Source organism: Passer montanus, unplaced genomic scaffold (genome assembly GCF_014805655.1).
Source record: "Passer montanus isolate IOZ18808 unplaced genomic scaffold, ASM1480565v1 scaffold5, whole genome shotgun sequence".
Taxonomy (NCBI): domain Eukaryota; kingdom Metazoa; phylum Chordata; class Aves; order Passeriformes; family Passeridae; genus Passer; species Passer montanus.
Window position 1 is genome coordinate 17889407 of NW_024369929.1, and position 17446 is coordinate 17906852.

The 17446-nt window shown below is 64.4% G+C and overlaps 3 protein-coding genes across 7 annotated transcripts; all 3 read right to left on the minus strand.

Moving 5' to 3' along the window:
• Nucleotides 1-475: 475 nt before the first annotated feature.
• Nucleotides 476-1690, minus strand: LOC120509163 (protein shisa-like-1). The gene is made up of 2 exons (XM_039723515.1): nucleotides 1531-1690; nucleotides 476-950 (listed from the first exon to the last, which is right to left on the minus strand). The coding sequence occupies exons 1-2, from the start codon at nucleotides 1595-1597 to the stop codon at nucleotides 733-735; spliced, it is 285 nt and encodes a 94-aa protein (XP_039579449.1). The 5' UTR covers nucleotides 1598-1690; the 3' UTR covers nucleotides 476-732.
• An 823-nt stretch (nucleotides 1691-2513) lies between these two features.
• On the minus strand, nucleotides 2514-10646 carry MAN2A2 (mannosidase alpha class 2A member 2). Of its 2 annotated transcripts, XM_039723370.1 has the most exons (23): nucleotides 10271-10646; nucleotides 9835-10089; nucleotides 9584-9728; nucleotides 9320-9491; nucleotides 8654-8781; nucleotides 8373-8546; nucleotides 7887-8073; nucleotides 7632-7809; nucleotides 7287-7489; nucleotides 6864-7046; nucleotides 6603-6717; nucleotides 6362-6429; nucleotides 6033-6198; nucleotides 5548-5784; nucleotides 5329-5451; nucleotides 5123-5237; nucleotides 4899-5032; nucleotides 4650-4791; nucleotides 4325-4458; nucleotides 3965-4042; nucleotides 3501-3695; nucleotides 3301-3411; nucleotides 2514-3143 (listed from the first exon to the last, which is right to left on the minus strand). In XM_039723370.1, the coding sequence occupies exons 1-23, from the start codon at nucleotides 10400-10402 to the stop codon at nucleotides 2991-2993; spliced, it is 3528 nt and encodes a 1175-aa protein (XP_039579304.1). In that variant the 5' UTR covers nucleotides 10403-10646; the 3' UTR covers nucleotides 2514-2990. The 2 variants fall into 2 exon arrangements, with proteins under 2 accessions (XP_039579304.1, XP_039579303.1); XM_039723369.1 differs by lacking the exon at nucleotides 3965-4042.
• A 379-nt stretch (nucleotides 10647-11025) lies between these two features.
• Nucleotides 11026-16947, minus strand: FES (FES proto-oncogene, tyrosine kinase). 4 transcript variants are annotated; one of them, XM_039723574.1, is made up of 19 exons: nucleotides 16746-16947; nucleotides 15821-16061; nucleotides 15553-15726; nucleotides 15388-15484; nucleotides 14844-15027; nucleotides 14574-14711; nucleotides 14344-14463; nucleotides 14149-14268; nucleotides 13892-14078; nucleotides 13733-13810; nucleotides 13311-13520; nucleotides 13092-13214; nucleotides 12846-12899; nucleotides 12606-12724; nucleotides 12312-12406; nucleotides 12105-12228; nucleotides 11845-12002; nucleotides 11514-11636; nucleotides 11026-11367 (listed from the first exon to the last, which is right to left on the minus strand). In XM_039723574.1, the coding sequence occupies exons 1-19, from the start codon at nucleotides 16895-16897 to the stop codon at nucleotides 11225-11227; spliced, it is 2640 nt and encodes an 879-aa protein (XP_039579508.1). In that variant the 5' UTR covers nucleotides 16898-16947; the 3' UTR covers nucleotides 11026-11224. The 4 variants fall into 4 exon arrangements, with proteins under 4 accessions (XP_039579508.1, XP_039579507.1, XP_039579510.1 ...); XM_039723573.1 differs by having other exon boundaries at nucleotides 14146-14268; nucleotides 16746-16946; XM_039723576.1 differs by having other exon boundaries at nucleotides 14146-14268; nucleotides 16775-16864.
• Nucleotides 16948-17446: the final 499 nt, after the last annotated feature.

The window sequence follows — 17446 nt, forward strand, 5'->3', positions numbered from 1 at the left end:
AGTGTGTGCCCCGCACCTCCCACCGCACCCCGGGGAGCGAGTACCCCCGTACTAACCCCGTACTAACCCCGTACTAACCCCGGAGAGCGTCCCCCGTACTAACCCCCTACTAACCCCACAGTGCGATTGTCCCCTCGTACTAACCCCAGAGAGCGAGTGCCCCCCGTACTAATCCCCTGCTAACCCCGGAGAGCGTGTCCCCCCGTAGTGCCCCGTTCTATCCCCAGAGAGTGTGTACCCCCGTACTAACCCCGTGCTAACCCCGGAGAGCGTGTCCCCCCGTAGAGCCCCGTGCTAGCCCCGCAGTGCGAGTGTCCCCTCTATTAACCCCGCAGTGCGAGTGTCCCCCAGCCGCGCCGCCCCCCGGGCTGTGAGCGCTCCCCGTGCCCCCGGCACCCCCGTGTCCCCCAGCCGTGCCGTGCCGCCCCTCAGCAGCCCTGGCGGGGCCGGCGGCAGGCACAGGGCAGCAGGCGGCTCAGCTGGCACCGGCGGGTCCGGTAGAAGTGGCAGAGGTCGATGGCCATAAGCAGGAGCACAAGGAGCCCGTAGAGCCCCACGACAGGCAGGGCCAGCGGGTTCCTGCGGGGTTTGGTGCTTCAGGGGGGGCAGCCGTGCCGTGCCCTGCTGGCGCTGCGGGACTGCGGAGGGCCCGGAGGGTACCGCAGCCTGCCCAGCACGGCAGCAGCGCCCGGGCTGCCCCCGCCTCAGCAGCACAGCCGGCTGCAGCCCCGCTCACCGCAGCAGGCCGGGGCTAGCCAGGCTGGAGAGGTTCACCCCGGTGAGGGCCTCCAGCGCCAGCTGGGAGCAGCAGGCCTTGAGGGCGTCCGGGCCGGGCTGGCAGCAGTAGCGGTGGCCGGGCGGGTCCGTCAGCCGCGGGCAGTAGAAGCCGGGGTGGGAGCGCCCATCAGGGCCCACGTAGCCCTCGCAGAGGTGCAGGTTCTGCAGCAGGACTGCAGCGGGGAGCAGGGCATTGGGGAGGGCAGGGACCACGGAAACTGCAGGGCCTGTGGGACAGGCTGCCAGCTCCAGCGACATGGTCTGTGCCGTGGTGCAGCAGGGCTGCGCTGGGCTGGGCTCCCCGGCCCAGGGAGCCTGGCTAACGGGGCACAGGGCTCAGCCCTCAGAGTGGGCTACACCCCACGAGGCAGCAGTGGCCGAGCAGAGCCCCCCCTGGCACTGCCCTGTGCACGCCGTGACCTCCAGTGCTCACCCTCGGCAAGGGCAAACGTGGGCAAGGCTGGCAGAGAGGAGGGGAAAGCACCCAGGACATCAGGTCAGCCCCCTGCTGAACCCCCCTCCCTGTCCCTGTGGGGACACTTAGACCCCACAGATGCGCTGCAGTGGGAGTAACCCCAGCAGCACCACACCTGGGCCACCACCCCCAGTAAGGAGCACCAGCTCTCACTGCAGACCCCTGCCTCCCAGCACACGCCCCCACCTCTGTTCCGGGCTGTCGGGGAGCAGCCCTCAAGGGACCAGGCCCCACCAGGGCGGGGTTCAGGGCACAGGAGGGGCGGGAAGGGGCTGTACCTGTCCCAAGGATGCTGGGGAACAGAGCCGCGGTAAGGAGCAGCTGGAGCAGGTGCCCATGCAGCATCTTCCCGGCCAGCCCTGGGCAGAGGCAGTTCTGGCTCCAGTGGAGGCAGAAACCACAGCCCCTCCTGCTCCCGCCTCCATCGCAGCTCCAAGAGCCGCTCAGAGCCATTAGAGCCTCCTGCACTCCCCTGTCCACAGGGACCGGGCTGGAGGCGGGAGCATCAGTAATGAGCTTCTGGGGCAGGAGCAGGACGGCAGGCTCCTTCCCCAGCTGGATGCAAGGCACCAGCTGCCGTGTCCAGGGCCCCAGTTGGGCACCTGGACCCATCCTGGGAGTCCTTGAAAGGACATTGGACCAGGCCAGGGCACAGGGCAAGCACAGCGAGGGGCTTAGCTTCTAGGGGCCAAACCCACGGACTGTGGATGTGCTGGGGGTTGTGCAGGAATCGTGGAATCACAGAACCATTTAGGCTGGAAAAGGCCTCTAAGCTCATCCAGTCCAACCCAACCAAGCCAGAGCTGAGGCAGTTCCCCACCTCACCCAGTCCTTCCCAAGGCCCTCCCTGCTGGAACCTGTTGGCAGTAAGTAGCCCCAGGGGGCCAGGAAATATGGCCTGAGGTTCCCACAGCAACCAGGAGGATGCTCTGGGGACACGCTGTAATGAGCTGTGACTCAGGCACTGCAGCTCCAGCAGAGCAGGCCACCAGGCTCACTCTGAAAAGGGGCTAAACGCTCTGGGTTTGGGGGAGGTACAAGGAGCTGACTCCCGTCCCCCTGGCTCCTGCCCAGCACCAGGCACTGCCTGCCCCCAAGCACAGCTGGGCCTGCCCATGCCACCAGCCTCTCACAGGTGCCGGGGGCTCCTGGCCACATCTTCAAGCTGGCCTCCACCTGCCTCGCAGTGCTGCCCTGTCTCCCCACAGCACACCATTCCCACTCCCCTGAGTGAGAGCCACAAACCACGCATACACCAGGGCCCTTGGAAACAGCCTTGTGTTTCCTGTGAGCTCCAGGAGAGGTCAGTCCCAAGTCCACAGCACGTCCCCAGGCAGCTGCCCAACACCACCGGTGCTCCTGGCCTCCCCTTGCTGCCCCGTCAGTCAGAGGGAGCCCTGCATGGGCCCCTGCCCCAGCCATCAGGGTGGCCACCCTCCTGGGCAGCCTGCCTGTGGCAGGGCAGCAGTGTCTGTCCCACCAGCAGCAGCAGAGCCCAGCCTGCAGCCCTCCCCAGCCGTGCTCGGCCCATCCGGCACCGTGCCCAGCAACGTCTGCTCCAGCCCTGCCACAGCAGTTCATTCCAAAATCTATCTGAGAACATGGAACTAATAAATTAGAAAATGGCAGCAGCAGCCTCTGCCAGTCTGGCCCCTCCTGCCCGTGCTGGCCCCGCTCCACTGCTGCACTGGTGCTGCTCCTGCGCTGTCCAGCCGCTCCACTCCTCTCCTGCTGGACACTACCCCAGGCGGATGCGGAACGTGGCGATTTCCATGGGGTCCAGGTGGATGTTGGTGCTGTTGGAGGCTGTGCCCAGCGGGTACATCAGTGTCAGTGAGGTGGGCTGCAGGGAGCCCAGCTCCAACCCCTGGAACAGGCCTCCCAGAGCCAGCTGGGGAGAGAGGAGGAAGAAGCAGGGAGGCCCAGGTGAGGATGTGATGCCTGGGGCAGCACTGTGCCCAGGACAGCCTGACACGTGCCATGACTGCCGTGCCGAGGTCCCAGCCCAGCTCTGACCCAGCCGAGGTGTGGGGGCAGCCTGGCCCTACCTTGCCCTGGCTGGTGGTGCAGTTGAAGCCCAGGTTCTTGGCCTCGAGGCTGCAGTCAAAGCCTTTGCGGTGCAGGATCAGTGCTGCCTCAGCTGATGGTAGCGACTCATCCTGCAGGGAGCTGGAGCGTGAGGCACAACACTGGGGGCAGCAGGGGCAAGACCCCCACCAGAGTCCCACTGCCCCGGGCCGTGGCTCACCTCGGCCTGCAGCATCCGCAGGTTGAGGATGTGGAAGTCGCAAGGAATGGTGGTGGCAAGGGGCACAAAGGAGCGCAGGGCTGGCAGGGCCGGCTTCTCCAGTGCCACTGGCATGACCAAGGCCTCAGCATTCTGGTGCACAGAGGTGATGTGGCTCAGCAGGGAGGGGAAGCTGATGGGGCGCTCATCCTGCACCTGCCAAGCAGCACATGGGTCAAGTGTGAGCCCAGGAAGCCAGGCAGAGCCCAAAGAACCTCCATTCCAGCAGTGCCTTGAGAGCGGGCACCTGCCAGCACAGTGCACACAGAGCTGCCCTGCCCAGGCAGGTCCCCCCGCCCCAGCACCCAAACAGGACCCGGCTAGCTGATGGTCAGGCTACACACCTGCTACAAGCCTGGCTAGACTAGTGGCTAGCAGCTAGTGCACAAGACAGGGAGAGTCAGCAGGGCCAGGCTGGCCATTACCTCAGGGCTGCCAGTCCTGGTGCCAGGGAAGCTCAAGGCTTTAAACATGGAGACCAGTTTGGAAAAGAAGCCGGAGCTCTGGATGGGTGGCACAGCACACGCATAGAGGGCAGCGAGGGGATTGGACAAGAACACTGTGATTATGAGGGCAACGTGGCTCCACAGGGACAGACCCCACTGCACATCCTGCTCTCCCCATGCCCCCTGCTCCAGGCCCATCCCTGCCCAGTGCCAGCACAACGGGACAAGAGGGGAGAGGACACCGCATCCCATCACGAGTGGCTTTCTGCAAACGCCTCCACCCTGCTGCATCCCAAGGCAGGGCTGGGCTCTCCCGTCCTGCTGCCTCTCAGCCAGCACCTTGTTGGCAGTGCTGCGGCGCTCCAGGAGGAGCCGGAACCGGTTGCAGGTGCGCTTGTTGTCCTTCAGCCCCTGGCCCAGGCCCCGGTTGTCATCCTGCATGAGGCGCCGGTCCAGGATCACCTCCAGCTGGCCTGTGGAGAGCAAGTCCCTGCAGCCCAGGCTTTACCTGGCACCAGGCGCCAGCCACACCCCACAGCACAGAGCCCCGTGACAGCAGGACCGGGGCACCCTGCCCAGCCTGCAGCACCCTCCTGCCCTGATTCCCTTGGGCAGGACAGCCCTAGCTGCAGAGCAGGTCCCCAAGGCACAGACCCCAGCTCACCGCTGTGGAGGCTGGAGACCCCCAGGGCCTGGGCTGTGAGCAGTGTCAGGCGGCTCTGCATGTCCTGGATGTAGGCCATGGCAGGCATCGGGTAGAAGTTGGCCTGCAGCGGCAGCTTCTGCTGGTACCTGCGGGGCTGGATCTGCCATGGGACAGAGATCAGTGGTCAGAGGTGGATCCCACAGTGCCTGGTGCCAGAGCACTGTCCCCCTGTGGGCAGCTGCTGTCCCTCCCTAGCCTGCTGCATACCTGGAAACCATTGAGGTCCGTGAAAAAGGTGTCTTCACTCTCAATGTCAGTGCTAAAGCGCAGGGCCAGCTCCTTGTTGATGTGGTCACGGATGTCCACCAGGCAGGACACATCCAGGGACAGGCCCTCCACCCCTGTGGGTGGGCAGTGAAGGGCTGAGCCCCAAGGGCAGCATGGCCCAGTTCCCTGGCCCAGCAACACCTGGCACAGCCTCAGGATCTCACCTGGCACGTTGTACAGCCGCACCACGGTCTGGACATGCTGGTAGTAGCTGGCAACCTCTGAGAAGAGGGGTCCCTCCATCACCCGCACCACTGGGGGGTCCTTGGGAGCGTAGGGCTGGGGAGAGGGATAGCTGTGCTGACGCTGCTGCCTGAGGACAGTCCTACGGGCACAGCTGTCAGCTGGCTTCCACAGGTGGACCCTGTACCTTGGCCTCGCCGTCAGGCAGGAAGAGATAGGCCCCACTTTTGTCCTTGGAGGTCCTGGTGCCATAGACGAGAAATTCGCTGCTCACCCTGTGCCCCTGCTCCTCCCCAGCTAGGCGCAGGCTCTGCAGGTGTGTGCCGGCACAGCAGTAAGCGCATGAAGCAGCAGGATGTACCCCTCCCCTCCTCCACCCCCCGCCCTCTCAGAGCCCTGCACTCACCTGCAGCAGGCCCGTGCGCCCCAAGAAGCAGGCCTGCAGGTGCTGGTTCTCCAGGCAGAAGTCATCAGCAGCAGCCGGGAAGACACGCAGGGGCACAGCCTCGGGCTTGCGCACGGGCACGTCCCGGCCGTGCAGGTACAGGCGCGTGGAGGACCTTGGTGTGCCATGGCCATCCAAGGACTTGTGCAGCTGCAGCACACGCAGCCCCAGTGCAGGCAGGCGGGCCAGGACAGACACCTGCAGGCAGCATGGGGACCTGAGCCAGCCCCCTTGTCTAGGGAATGACTGGGCGTCAGTGGGGCAAGGACCCTGCTCAGCACTGCGGGGCCTCTGCTGAGGAGGGACACACATGGGGACCTGGGGGTTCAGCAGCTGTGGGATCTCGTGGTGTGGGGCAGGGACAGAGCAGGGCTGCCGCTGTGTCCTGGCAGTGTGCAGGATGGGGGGCTGGCACAGGTGGGCTGTGGGTGTGGGGCACCCCATACCTGGTAGACATTGGGCACCACATCAGTGGCAGAGTTCCACACTGCACTGAGCTGGCAGGGCAGGGGCTGCCCCTCCTCGGAGAGCACGCGCACGTGCGGGGAGTCCACCAGCACTGGCACCACGCTCAGGCGCTCCTGCTCCAGCGGGTTGAACACCACCAGGAACCTGTGGGGGGTAACACAGGGCTGGCATCCCAGCCTCACAGCATCCCTGATGTCCCATCCCACACTACCTACAGATCCACTGCACCCACCCACAGCTTCACAAGTACTCCCTCACTGCCTCCCCACAGTCCCGTAAGTCCCCAGAGCAAGGCAGGAGGGCCTACCGAGGCGAGGTGCCCAGTTTGACCACTGTCCTCTCTGGGAGAGAGTCCTGGCTGGAGCGTGTCTCGTCCTGGGGAAGAGTAGTCAAGAGTTGGGGTGTGCCCAATGCCTCTGCTAGCTGGGCCCAAGGACATGGGCACAATCTGGGGCTCTCTTCCTGGCCTCTGCAGCACGGAGTTGCTCCCAGGGGCATGGGGAGACAGTGTGCCAGAGTGCAGGGAGCCAGGGGCTGGTGCTGCTCACCATGCCAAGGAACGGTGCAGCTGGGTCGTGGTGGTATGTGTCCTTGTCCCCCAGCACAAGGTAGTGCGCAGCATTGATGATGACACGCTTGAGGTTGGTGAGAGATTGGAGCAGCCTAGGCAGAGGCAGAGTGAGCCACCCTCTCTATCTCCCTGTGAGAGGGAGGAGCTCCCCACAGCACCCCCATGCCTAGCCATTCTCCCGGCCCTGAGCCCACCAGCCCACTCTGAGACAGGCTCTGAGTCTGGCCCCCACACGCACCGGACTCCGTAGTCCACGGCCACAGCCTCCTTGGCAGTGCCGGCGATGGCATCGTGGTGCTGGAAGAGGCCCAGGTTGCGGCGGGCGTTGCTCAGCAGGGCGTAGTCAGAGAGCGGGTACCTGCCATCGGCACCGGCACGGCGGGCGTGGGCGAGCGCCAGGCTGTACAGGATCTCTGCCCCCCTGCGCAGGGACAGAGTCACTGAGGGTCCCTAGCCTGGTGCTGCAATACTGGGGGGGCTGGCCTGGGAGAGGGGTGGCAAAGCACACACTGCCCTGGGACTGGGTGAGGGTTTGGCACTCTGTGCACCAGTCCAGTGTGTTGGCAGCTGGGTGTCGAGCTCCCACACAGTGCCTGGCCACCCCTCACCCGTGCCCCCCGCATACCTCCTGTGCCCCAGGGACCAGCCCACTGCCCCTCACCGGAGGTGAGCCTCCAGCACCCGGTCCAGGCTCTTGTAGAAGGGCCGGGAGGTGTAGTATCCTGTCCAGTAGTGATCCTCCCGGTCCGCATAGGAGAAGAAATCCCCAGTCAGAACTGGGAACCCGGGTGGCCTCATCCCTGGCACGATGCCCACTTTCTTGTACAGGGCATCAAAGTAGTCAGAGAGTGTGCCAAACTGTGCCTGAAAGACAGCAAGCGCAGCCCTGAGCTGGGGTTCCTGCAGTGGGGGCTCTTATCACCCCTCACAGGACTGTTCACCCCTCCAGCTGTGCTCTGCCGTGGCCTCCTGCTGCCCCCAGCTCCACAGAGCTCTCCACACATACCTGGACGTGGAGGTCAGGCCGAGAGTTGAGAAAGTCAAAGATGCGCTGGTAGTTGAGGAACTGAGCATCCCACTCCTGTGGCTTGTCATAGCGGAAGTCATCTCCCAGGGGCACCAGCAGCACCTTGCTGCGGTACAGCTTGGACTTCTTGCGGTACTGGTCCAGCAGGAGCTGGGCTCTGTGTGGGGGCCAGGGCATGAGGCTGGCCCCTGACGGCCCACAAGGCTGGGAGCCGCGTGCCCCTGCCGCACTCACCGCTCTGCCACGTTGGCATCCGTGATGGCGCGGGGAGGCACCTTCCAGGGACAGTTGATCCGGCCTCCAGGCAAGCGCTTGAAGTCAAACTGGCAGCAGATCTTGGGGTCCGGGCCACAGGTGTGAGGCACATCGTAGCTGTAGAAGGGCATCATGTGGCAGAGGATGTCGGTGCTCGTGTCTGGATCTGTGGGACCAAGGACAGGTGAGCACCAGCAATGGCTCTCCCTGGCCTGTCCCTGAGCAGAGGGGCCCAAAGATAGTGGCCCGACAGAGCAGACCTCGGAGCTCAGAGGGCACAGCAGCCTCCCCCAGTGTGTTGCTGGACTTAAGGGCAGGTGGAAAGTCACCCTGAGGCTGTCCCACAGGGCAGAGACATCGCCTCCCAGTGCTCGGCTCATCCGCACAAAAAAGCAGCTGACACCATTCTCTGCTGCCACCTGCCCCACTGGGCCCCCTCTGCAGTCCCCTCTGGCAGCCCCTCACCCCACGTCTGTCTCCACATGAACTCCAGGTTCTGGGTGGCAGCAAAGTGCTTCTTGATGGCATAGTGCACGCGCTGGATGAGCATGGCCGTCAGGTTGGAGCGCTTCAGCAGGTAGGGCATGGTGGAGCTGTAGCCGAAGGGGTCTACGGCCCAGCCCGACCGTGGTGTCACACCTGGGGCACAGAGACCTGTCAGCCCCATGCTGGGCCAGCCCTCCTCCCGTGAGGAGGGTCCTGCAGCGCATTAGGCGGGCCCCAGCCACCATCTGCCCGGCTCTCACCAATGTTCTTCTCCAGCCACTGGTGCCCCTCGATCAGCTGGTCAATCATGGCGAAGTAGTGGGAATTAGCCTCATCAGGCATCACCCAGCCGCCCGTCACCATCTCCAGCTGCCCATTGCCCACCAGCCTGCCAGGGGGACACCCAAGATGTGACCAGAGCCCTGCATGAGCCCCATGTCCATTGCAGAGTCCCCCTGCCCTGAGCCAGTTACAGTCTACATGCAGCCCCCACAGCCATTCCCCCCTTGTCATGCTGTCCCCACACAGAGAGTCATCCCTCCACAGCCCAATGCCAACCACAGCCCATTCCCCCTCCACTGTGTCCTCCATCCCCCATGCTCAGGGCAAGGGGCAGACAAGGGGACCCGCCTCACCACACAATCCTGCTCTCCAGGTCTCCCACCCTTCCACAGGGGCATTGCACACAAATTCCCCAGCCCAATCAGCACAGGGAGGGGCTAGGGCAAGATCTGTCTCTCCCTGTCACTCCACAAGGCAGTGGCTCTGACATCTGATGGCACTGGGAGGGTGCTGGCAGTTTGAGGGCACCCCGTGCTGAGCAGCGCAGGGCCCATGGCAGCTTTCTAGTCCCTAGAGCCATTCCCTCCCACACCCTGTGCTCTCAGCCTGCCTGGGAGGGCAGTGGGGCAGGTGGGCAGTCCTACCTGCGCACAGCAGCCCGCTTCTGGGCACTGATGTTGTCCCACCACTTGGAGAAGAAGGAGATCTCAGACCAGATGAAGCGCCGGCGCGGGTCCTCCTGCATCTTCAGCACCATGCTGTTGAGGATGTGCTGTGTCTGGTCGTAGTAGTACTTGTCGAAAGTCTTGATCCAGCCTGGCAGCACAGGTGGGGGTCACTGTGGGGGGCCCAGGCTCCCCCTCCAGCACTGCACAGTAGCAGGAGCTGGGCCAACCCCTGCCTCTCACCTGGGTCGTTGTGGGAGTGCGGCACCACAAACACCTGCAGAGGCTCTGTGTCCCATTCGTTGGGCTCATAGGTGATGTCAAAGCCCTGCTTCCAGACGCCACCATCCTGGTTGTCAAACGGCAGCAGGGAGTACACGGCCAGCATCTGTGGGTAGGAGACAGTGCTGAGACCCCTGAAGGAGTAGAGCCAGGACTCCATGGATACCCAGGCAGGGACCCCTCATCTGCTAGCAGAGCCACCAGGCCCTCACCTGCAGGTCTGGGCTCTGTCCTTTGCCCCCCAGAGCAAACTGGCAGTCTTGCGGGGACACCGAGAGGAAACTTGGGCGATTCTCAGGGGGGAGCACCCAGGAGCTGTTCAGGGGGTGCTGCGGCAATGCCGGCTGCCCCTCTGCATGGGCTGTCAGCTCCAGCACCGAGTCCTTAATGTGGCTGATGATCTCATGGTTCTCCTCCAGCAGCTGCTCCAGCTGCTCGATCCGGTTCTGTAGCACTGAGATCTGGCTCTGGGGGCACAGAGGGCACAGCGAGGGGCAGGAGGTCACCCACAGCTGTGGGGAGCCAGTCTTGGCCCTGGCACCTTAATGCCCAGAAGCCAGGGCTGGTTCCCCATGAATTCCCCTGTCTGAATGTCCCTGTCTGCCACCCCAGGACCCCTCTCACTCACCCCAGACCCTCCAAACTCACCCTGGGGAAGTTGCCCCCACTCTGGTGTCGCGTGGGGTCATGCTGTACCCGGTCCAGCATCAAGTAGAGGGAGAAGACGGCCACGCAGAAGATGGCAGCTCCACACACTGTCACCTGCTTCTTCAGCTTCATCCCGAAGGGATGCAGGGACTCACCTGCGCCGGCACTGCGGGGGAGCCAGCTCGGGAGCGCAGCCCCTCGCCGCGGCCTCCTGCCTCCTCCTCCAAGAGTCCTCACCGCGTCCTACTTGCCTTAATCCGCGGCTGGGTATTTATATCTGCTGATCGGCCGGGCCGAGAGGCCGCGCGGCCCCGCAGGGCTGAGCAGCGCCCGGGCCGGCCGCGCGGGGACCCGGGGGCCGGGGGGGGACGGCAGGGCCGGGGTGCCCCATCCCGGTGTTCCATCCCGGTACCCTGCCCCGGTGTGCCCCATCCCGGTGTTCCATGCCGGTGTGTCCCATCCCGGTACCCTGTCCTGGATCCCTGTCCCAGGGTCCCGTTCCAGCCCTCTGTGCCAGTGCCCTGTCTCAGTACTCCCCATGCCAATTCCTGCCAAAGTGTGCCCCATTCTGGTACTTCTTTTTGGTACCCCATGCTGGTGCACTGCATGCCCTGTCACAGTGACCTGTCCTGGTGCATCATTACAGTGCCATGTCCCAGTGCCATATCCCAGTGTCATGTCCCAGTGCCATATCCCAGTGCCACGTCCCAGTGCCGTACAAGTCCGTGTCCCCCCACATCTCCTGGAGGCACAGCTGCAGAACTCGTGTGTTTATTGTACAAGATGTAGCCAGGCAGGAGCTGTGGGTGCCATGTCCCACCCTGAGGCATGCAGGAGCCCCTGCCCTGGGCCTCAAGCACCACACAGCCACCCGCAGTACCCGCTGCCCAGGCAGGGCTCTGCTGTGCCCCAGGCCCTGCCATGGTGTGGACACAGGGCCCCTGGCGCTCCCTGTCACCGCTGCCTCTTGCGGATGGCAATGAGGTCCTGGTGGATGGTGCTGAAGCTGGGACGCTTGCGGGGGTCATACTCCCAGCAGCGCTGCATCAGCTGGTACACCTCCTCAGGGCACTGCTCGGGAGGGTCCAGCCGCATACCTGGGCCACAGGGACGGGGACGTGGGACGGGGATGTGGCCCCTCATCCCACAACCCCGCCTGGCCCATCCCATGGGCACAGCTCCACAGTGCTGGACCCACAGCCCATGGTGGCTCTCAGGAGCCAGCCCCAGCCGTGTCCCCTACCATGCTCCACTGCCTCCCGCGTCTGCTGGTTGCTGAGGTTGGCATAGGGGACGGCACCCAGGCTGAAGGCTTCCCACAGCAGGATCCCAAAGCTCCAGACATCACTCTCTGAGCTGTATCGGCCTGGGGCATGGGGCAGGATGAACGGTGTTGGCAGAGGACACGCATGTCACCACTACCCAGCTGTGCCCGTGCTCCTGAGGGCTGAGGTGCTCAGGGTCCCTGCCTCCCTCCCTCCCCAGGACCAGGTGAGTGGGAGTGGGATTGTGCCAAACTCCTGGCTCCCAGATAAGCTGCAGGGTGCTAGGCCATGCCCAGCTCCATTCTGTACCATAATTGAGTGCTTCAGGAGCTGTCCACTTGACAGGGATTTGCTTCATTCCCCCTGTGGAGGCATAGATGCCATCCTCCTCCTCCCGTGACATCCCAAAATCACTGATCTTCAGGGTGTTCCTCTCCGTCACCAGGCAGTTGCGAGCAGCCAGGTCCCTGAGACAGCCCCAGGCAATCAGCCGTGTGCCCAGCTGTCCCTGGGGTTCCACCTGGCACGGGATGGGGTGGTGAGGGTCCCCCCATCCTGCCAGGGCCCACCTGTGGATGCAGTGCTTGCTCTCCAGGTACTCCATGCCAGCGGCAGCATTCTCTGTCATCTTGACCAGCTCCTTCACCCGGAGGTGGGGACCCTCGGTGCGCAGGAAGGTCAGGAAGTCGCCCCCTGTGCCCGGATTGCAGAGGCGGTGGGTGCCAGGCAGCGCTGACACGCTCACCCGCGCGTGGGTGCGGGCACGGGGCGCTCACCCTGCACCAGCTCCATGACAATGTAAATGGGCTGTTTCTGCGTGCAGACACCGATGAGACGCACAATGTTCGGGTGCCTGTACTGCTTGAGAATCCTGGCAGGACACAGATGGGCACAGTGAGTGCAGGGGGGCCCGGCTGCCCTGGGCACAAGCCACCCATTGCCATCCCCAGGGCACTCTGCCCCGCCAGCCTGGGGACACAGCCCTCAGCACGAGGGTGCTGCAGTCCCAGCAGTGTCAGACAGCTCTGAGTGGACAGGTGTGACAGGAGAAGCCCAACAGCCACACGGACCTGGCTTCCTGCAGGAACTTGGCCTTGAGCTCAGGTGGAAGGGTTTCCCGGCAGGATTTCACAGCAACGGGGGAGTTGTCAGCACGCAGGCGTCCGCTGAACACTTCCCCAAAGTTACCCTTCCGAGACACAGGTGCACCAGACTCAGCTCACTGCGTGGGCCAAGGCAATCCCTGTCCTCCTGCAGACCCTGTGAGGACAGCCCTGCCCTCCTGCAGACCCCACAGCACCCCATCTCACCCGACCAATGCGTTCCCCCAGCAGCACGTCCTCGTGGTTGAGCACCCATTTGTCCTGCAGCAAACAGACACCCGTGAGCTCCCCTGGCCCACAGACCCCTCTCAGGCAGAGCCCCAGGTCCAGGCTCCCCTGTCTAGCTGGAGAAGCATGCCTGTGGCTCTCAGCCCAGCCATCAACAGGAGAAAGGGCTGGGCAGAGCTGCCCCTTCCCAGGGGGCCCCATCCTCCTCCCCACTGCCTGTATGACCTTGGGCACAGCCCTGGCCAGGACAATGCCACTCTTGCGGGTGATGGGCTGCTGGCTCTGCAGGAGGTGCTGGATCAGCAGCGGAATGGTGGGGAAGCTGTCACCCTCCAGCCGAAACATGTTCTGCAGGGAGGGAAGCCAAGAGGTTGTGATGGGCAGGAACCCACGCCTGCCCACGCAAGGCCACCCCAGCCATGCCCCCTGCTTGTGGTCACTCACGCCGACAGCCTGGATGATGAAGTGCCGGGGCTGCCCATCCCACAGCACGCTGAGCACGTACTCCTGCTTGCCCTGGCTCTCCCGCACCAGGAAGTCCCCGGTGCAGGTCAGCAGCTCCTGCACCTCCGAACGTGGGATGGCCCCGTGGTACCAGGCCTGCTGGCACAGCGGCTTCTGCACGTCTGGGATTAGGGGCACGGGGGGCGGCAGCTGGAAGGAGAGAAGGTGAGACCAGCCATGCACAATCCTGAGTTGTGCCAGAGGTGGGGCAGCAGCAGTGTCTGGAAGCTGTGCCCAGGGAAGGTGGGAGCAGATTCTGGAGGTGCTGAAGCAAGGGGGGCTGTGCGGCCAGAACGGAGAGGACAGGTTCAGCAAGGCAGCTGGGTGGAGAGCAGGGTGGCTGGAGGCACCCAGGGACTCACAGAGTACTTTGGGCTGAAGATGCCTGTGATGTGGTTCTTGAGGGTCTCCAGTGCACTGGCCCCACTCCGCTCCTGCTCCTGAAGTGAGGCAAGGGCTGTGCATCAGCTGTGCACCCCATCCCTGCAGCTTGCAGAGCACAGGAGGCGAGACTGACTCACCGTGGAGGAGACGGACTGCCGATCCTCTGGCAGAGGCAGGGCAGGCAGGGGGTCCCTGACGCCCAGCTCTGCCAGCTTCCTGGCCAGCAGGTCCCGCTGCACCTGCAGCTTGGCCTGGGCACAGATGCAGCCCTCGAGCTGCTGCCGCGCCTCATGCAGCCCCTGCCGCCTGCCCAACAGGTGCACCCTGGGGAGGGGATGGGGCGGTCAGCACCCGCTGCCCTGGCCCCTCGCCCCCCTCTGCTGCACCTCACCGCTCCCCGGGGCTCCGGCCCTGCTCCTCTTCATGGATCTCTGCCTTCAGCTGCTGCATCTGCTGCTCCTTGATACTCACAGCCTCGGTGGCGGCCACCAACTCCTCCTCAACCGATGTCAGGCTGCAAGAGACGTGTGCCACAGAGGGCTCAGCCCCTGTCCCTCACCAGCCCCTGCCCATGGCTAGTCCCACTCACCAGTGCTGGACGCTTTCAAGGGTCAGCTCATTCAGCTGCAGCTCCCCCGGCACCAGGTTTTCTGTGTCCTCCAGCAGGCTCTCGTCAAAGGACACAGTTGGTGGCATCTCAGACTCGTACCTGCGGGCACCCAGGACAGCTCTGCCTCCACTTGCCCCGTGCCGGCCGCTGCCACCCAACGGCAGCAGGGCCGTACCCGGCAGGGAGGCTGCGGCGGCGTGGAGCCATACTGGTGGCTCTGGATGAAGCTGCTGTACTCAGTGGCAGGGTCGATGGCCTGGATGGCACTGGCAATCTCCTGGTGCACAGCCAAAAGGTCCTCCTGTACCAGGCTGCTGATGCTGCAGTACTCCCTGAGGATCTCCTTTCTGCGGGAGCAGTGCTGGTTCTGGAGCGCCATGGGCATGCCCAGGGGTAGGGAGTGGAGTGCAGGACTGGCTGCAGGGCACAGGATGGGCAGTGGGGCATGGGGTGGGCAGCGGGGCAGGCAGGGCTCTTACAGGACGAGGACCATCTCCTGCTGCAGACCGTAGAGGGACTGATGCAGGCTGGGCAGCACCCGCTGGTAGTGGTGCTGGTGGTGCAATGCAGCCGCCTGCACAGCCAGCACATACTGATTGTGCAGGGCATGGAGCTTCCAGAGGCTGCGCACGTACTTCTCCTTCGCCTTGTCCCGCTCCTTGTCTGTGGAGAGAGGCTGTGGAAAACCCCAACCGCCAGCACATCACCTGTCCCAGCACCGGGACAGGGGTCAGAGGGTGAGGGCTGGGAGAGGGTCCCAGGGCAGGCAGGGGGACCAAGCCTGGGGGGGTTACACTGTGACACAGAGATGCTCCTGACCCACAGCGTGGTGTCCCAAGGCCCCCAGGCTTCTGCCTGCCTTCCTGGGGGCCAGGCTGGGCTCTCCTCTATGCTGCCCAACCCCAGAACCCCCACCCGCTCCAGGCTGGGCTGTAGTTTCCACAGAGTGCGGGGTGCTCCAGCCAACCTTGACCCACAAGGGAAGCTGGGAGGTCACGCAGGGGCCAGGGGCCAGGTTGGCACCTTTGCTGGCCTCCTGGTACTTGCGCTTGGCCTGGGCGCTGTCACGGGCCAGGCTGCGGTACTGTGCCTTCAGCTTCTCCATCTCCTGCTGCGTCGTCTGGAGAGGGACACGGTCAGGGAGTGGGTCCAGCACATTCTCCCGTTCCCCTGCTGGCTCCAACATACCCGGCTGTACTCCTGGCTGAGCTGCTGCCACTGCTCGCTGAAGGCTTTGCGCAGCTGCTGCTTGTCGCGGATGAGCAGGCTGAGCTTGGCCAGCGGCCCCGCTGCCAGCTCCTCCGCGTGCCGCCGCAGGATCTGGCTCAGCGTCTCTGTCCGGCTCACCAGCACCCACCAGGACTGCAGCAAAGGGAGCCAGGGAGGGCGTGGAGATGGCATCCTCCAGCACCTCACGGGCTCTGCAGGGCGCAGTCCTGCTCTGAGGCATCCCTACCTTCTCCATCTGACCACCATGGTTGCCATGGAGCTGCCAAGCGCCCTCCTGCTTTTCCAGCTGGGAGAACATGTGGTGCAGCATCCCTGCATACTCCCGGTCACTCTTGGCCCGCTGTGACATCCACTTCTTCATCAGCTCCAGGAGGCGCAGCTCCCCATCCTGCAGCCGCAGCAGCGCACTGTGCCCCTGCGGGCACCACAGCTCCGGCCCGAAGCCCATGGCACCAGCCAGGGGGGCTCTGCGGGGCACCAGGACAGCCTGAGCCACAGCTGCTGCCCTGCACTGCCTGCACCAGCGGCCCTTTGCGTTTCACACCCTCCTGCCCCTCCATCCGGTCTGTGCAGCAGAGATGGCCCTCCCCACCCACTGCGAACAGCCCTGCAAAGCCTATTCAAACAGCAGGATGAGTGCTCGAGCTGTGTGGGAGCTGGGGCCTGTGGGATGGTGCTGGGAAGGAGGAAGTGTGGAGCCACACACAGCAGTGTCACCTCTGCCATGCACAGGGCTGTTCCCCAAGGGCAGCACAGCTATGCCCCCCACCCCTGGCAGGCACCAGCCCCCCCTCTCTGGCAGCTCCAGTCCTGCCCTGGCCTTTGGCACTGTCACCCCTATGCCCACAGTGTGGGAGTTCCCTGGGATTCTGCTGGGAAGCCAGCAGGAGCAGAGTGCTGAGCCCCAGAGAAAGGTGCTGAGCCCCAGAGAAAGGTGCTGAACCTGGATATGTCCCAGCATGCAGGACTCCAGTCAAACTGATCCCAGTGGCAGTCCCAGGGTGCCCTGCCCTGAAGCAAGAGTGCAGCAGGAGCAGGAGAGTGCTGGGGCACCTCCCTGTGCAGCACAGGCTGTCTCCTGGCACAGCCCTTGACCTCACCAAGACCTACCCCCCCAGCCCTACAAAGGAGCCCCCCGTCTCTGCCAGTACCTCACCAGGGCACAGTCCTTCCAACCTACATTTGTTGCTAGGTCTTCGTTGTGAGGCTGCTGCTGGCGTCCTGCTGGGGCCGGGACTGACGTGGTCTGGACCTGGTGCAGCTTTGGCTTCTGGGGAGGAACAGGAAACCCAGTGCTGACCATACAGCCATTGCGAGATTTCCTGCGCTTCCTCCCCTCCCTGCCAGTCCCCGCACCAGCAGCGACGCCAGCACACAGTGCTGCTGCAGCTAGGCAGTTCCCAGCCCCACCACACCTCCCAGTGCCTCCCACCAGGGCCTGACACCACCAGGTCCAGCCCCGAATACCCAGGGCTGCACTGCTCCTGTGGAGCCTTCACTCAGTGCCAGTCCCACCCAGCAAAGCGCCCTCAGCCGTGCCTGGTCCTGCCTGACTCCTAGTCCCACTCCATGTCCCTGTGTCTCCAAGACTGCAGGACCTGGGGGGTCCTGAGGACACTGAACTGTGGCCACCCTGTCACCAGCCCCAAGCCTGGCCCTTGTGACCGTGAAAGGCTGCAGGACAGAGCACCCACTGATGGGCACCCAGAGCACCATGGCCAGCCCTTGCTGCCAGCCTGCATCCTGGGCACCTCCCCTTCAAAGGGCTTCACTGGTGCCACGGTGGCACTGCTCAGCCCTGCAGCTGCCACCACCACTGCCCCTGCCCGGTGGCACAGCCCGGGTCAGCTTC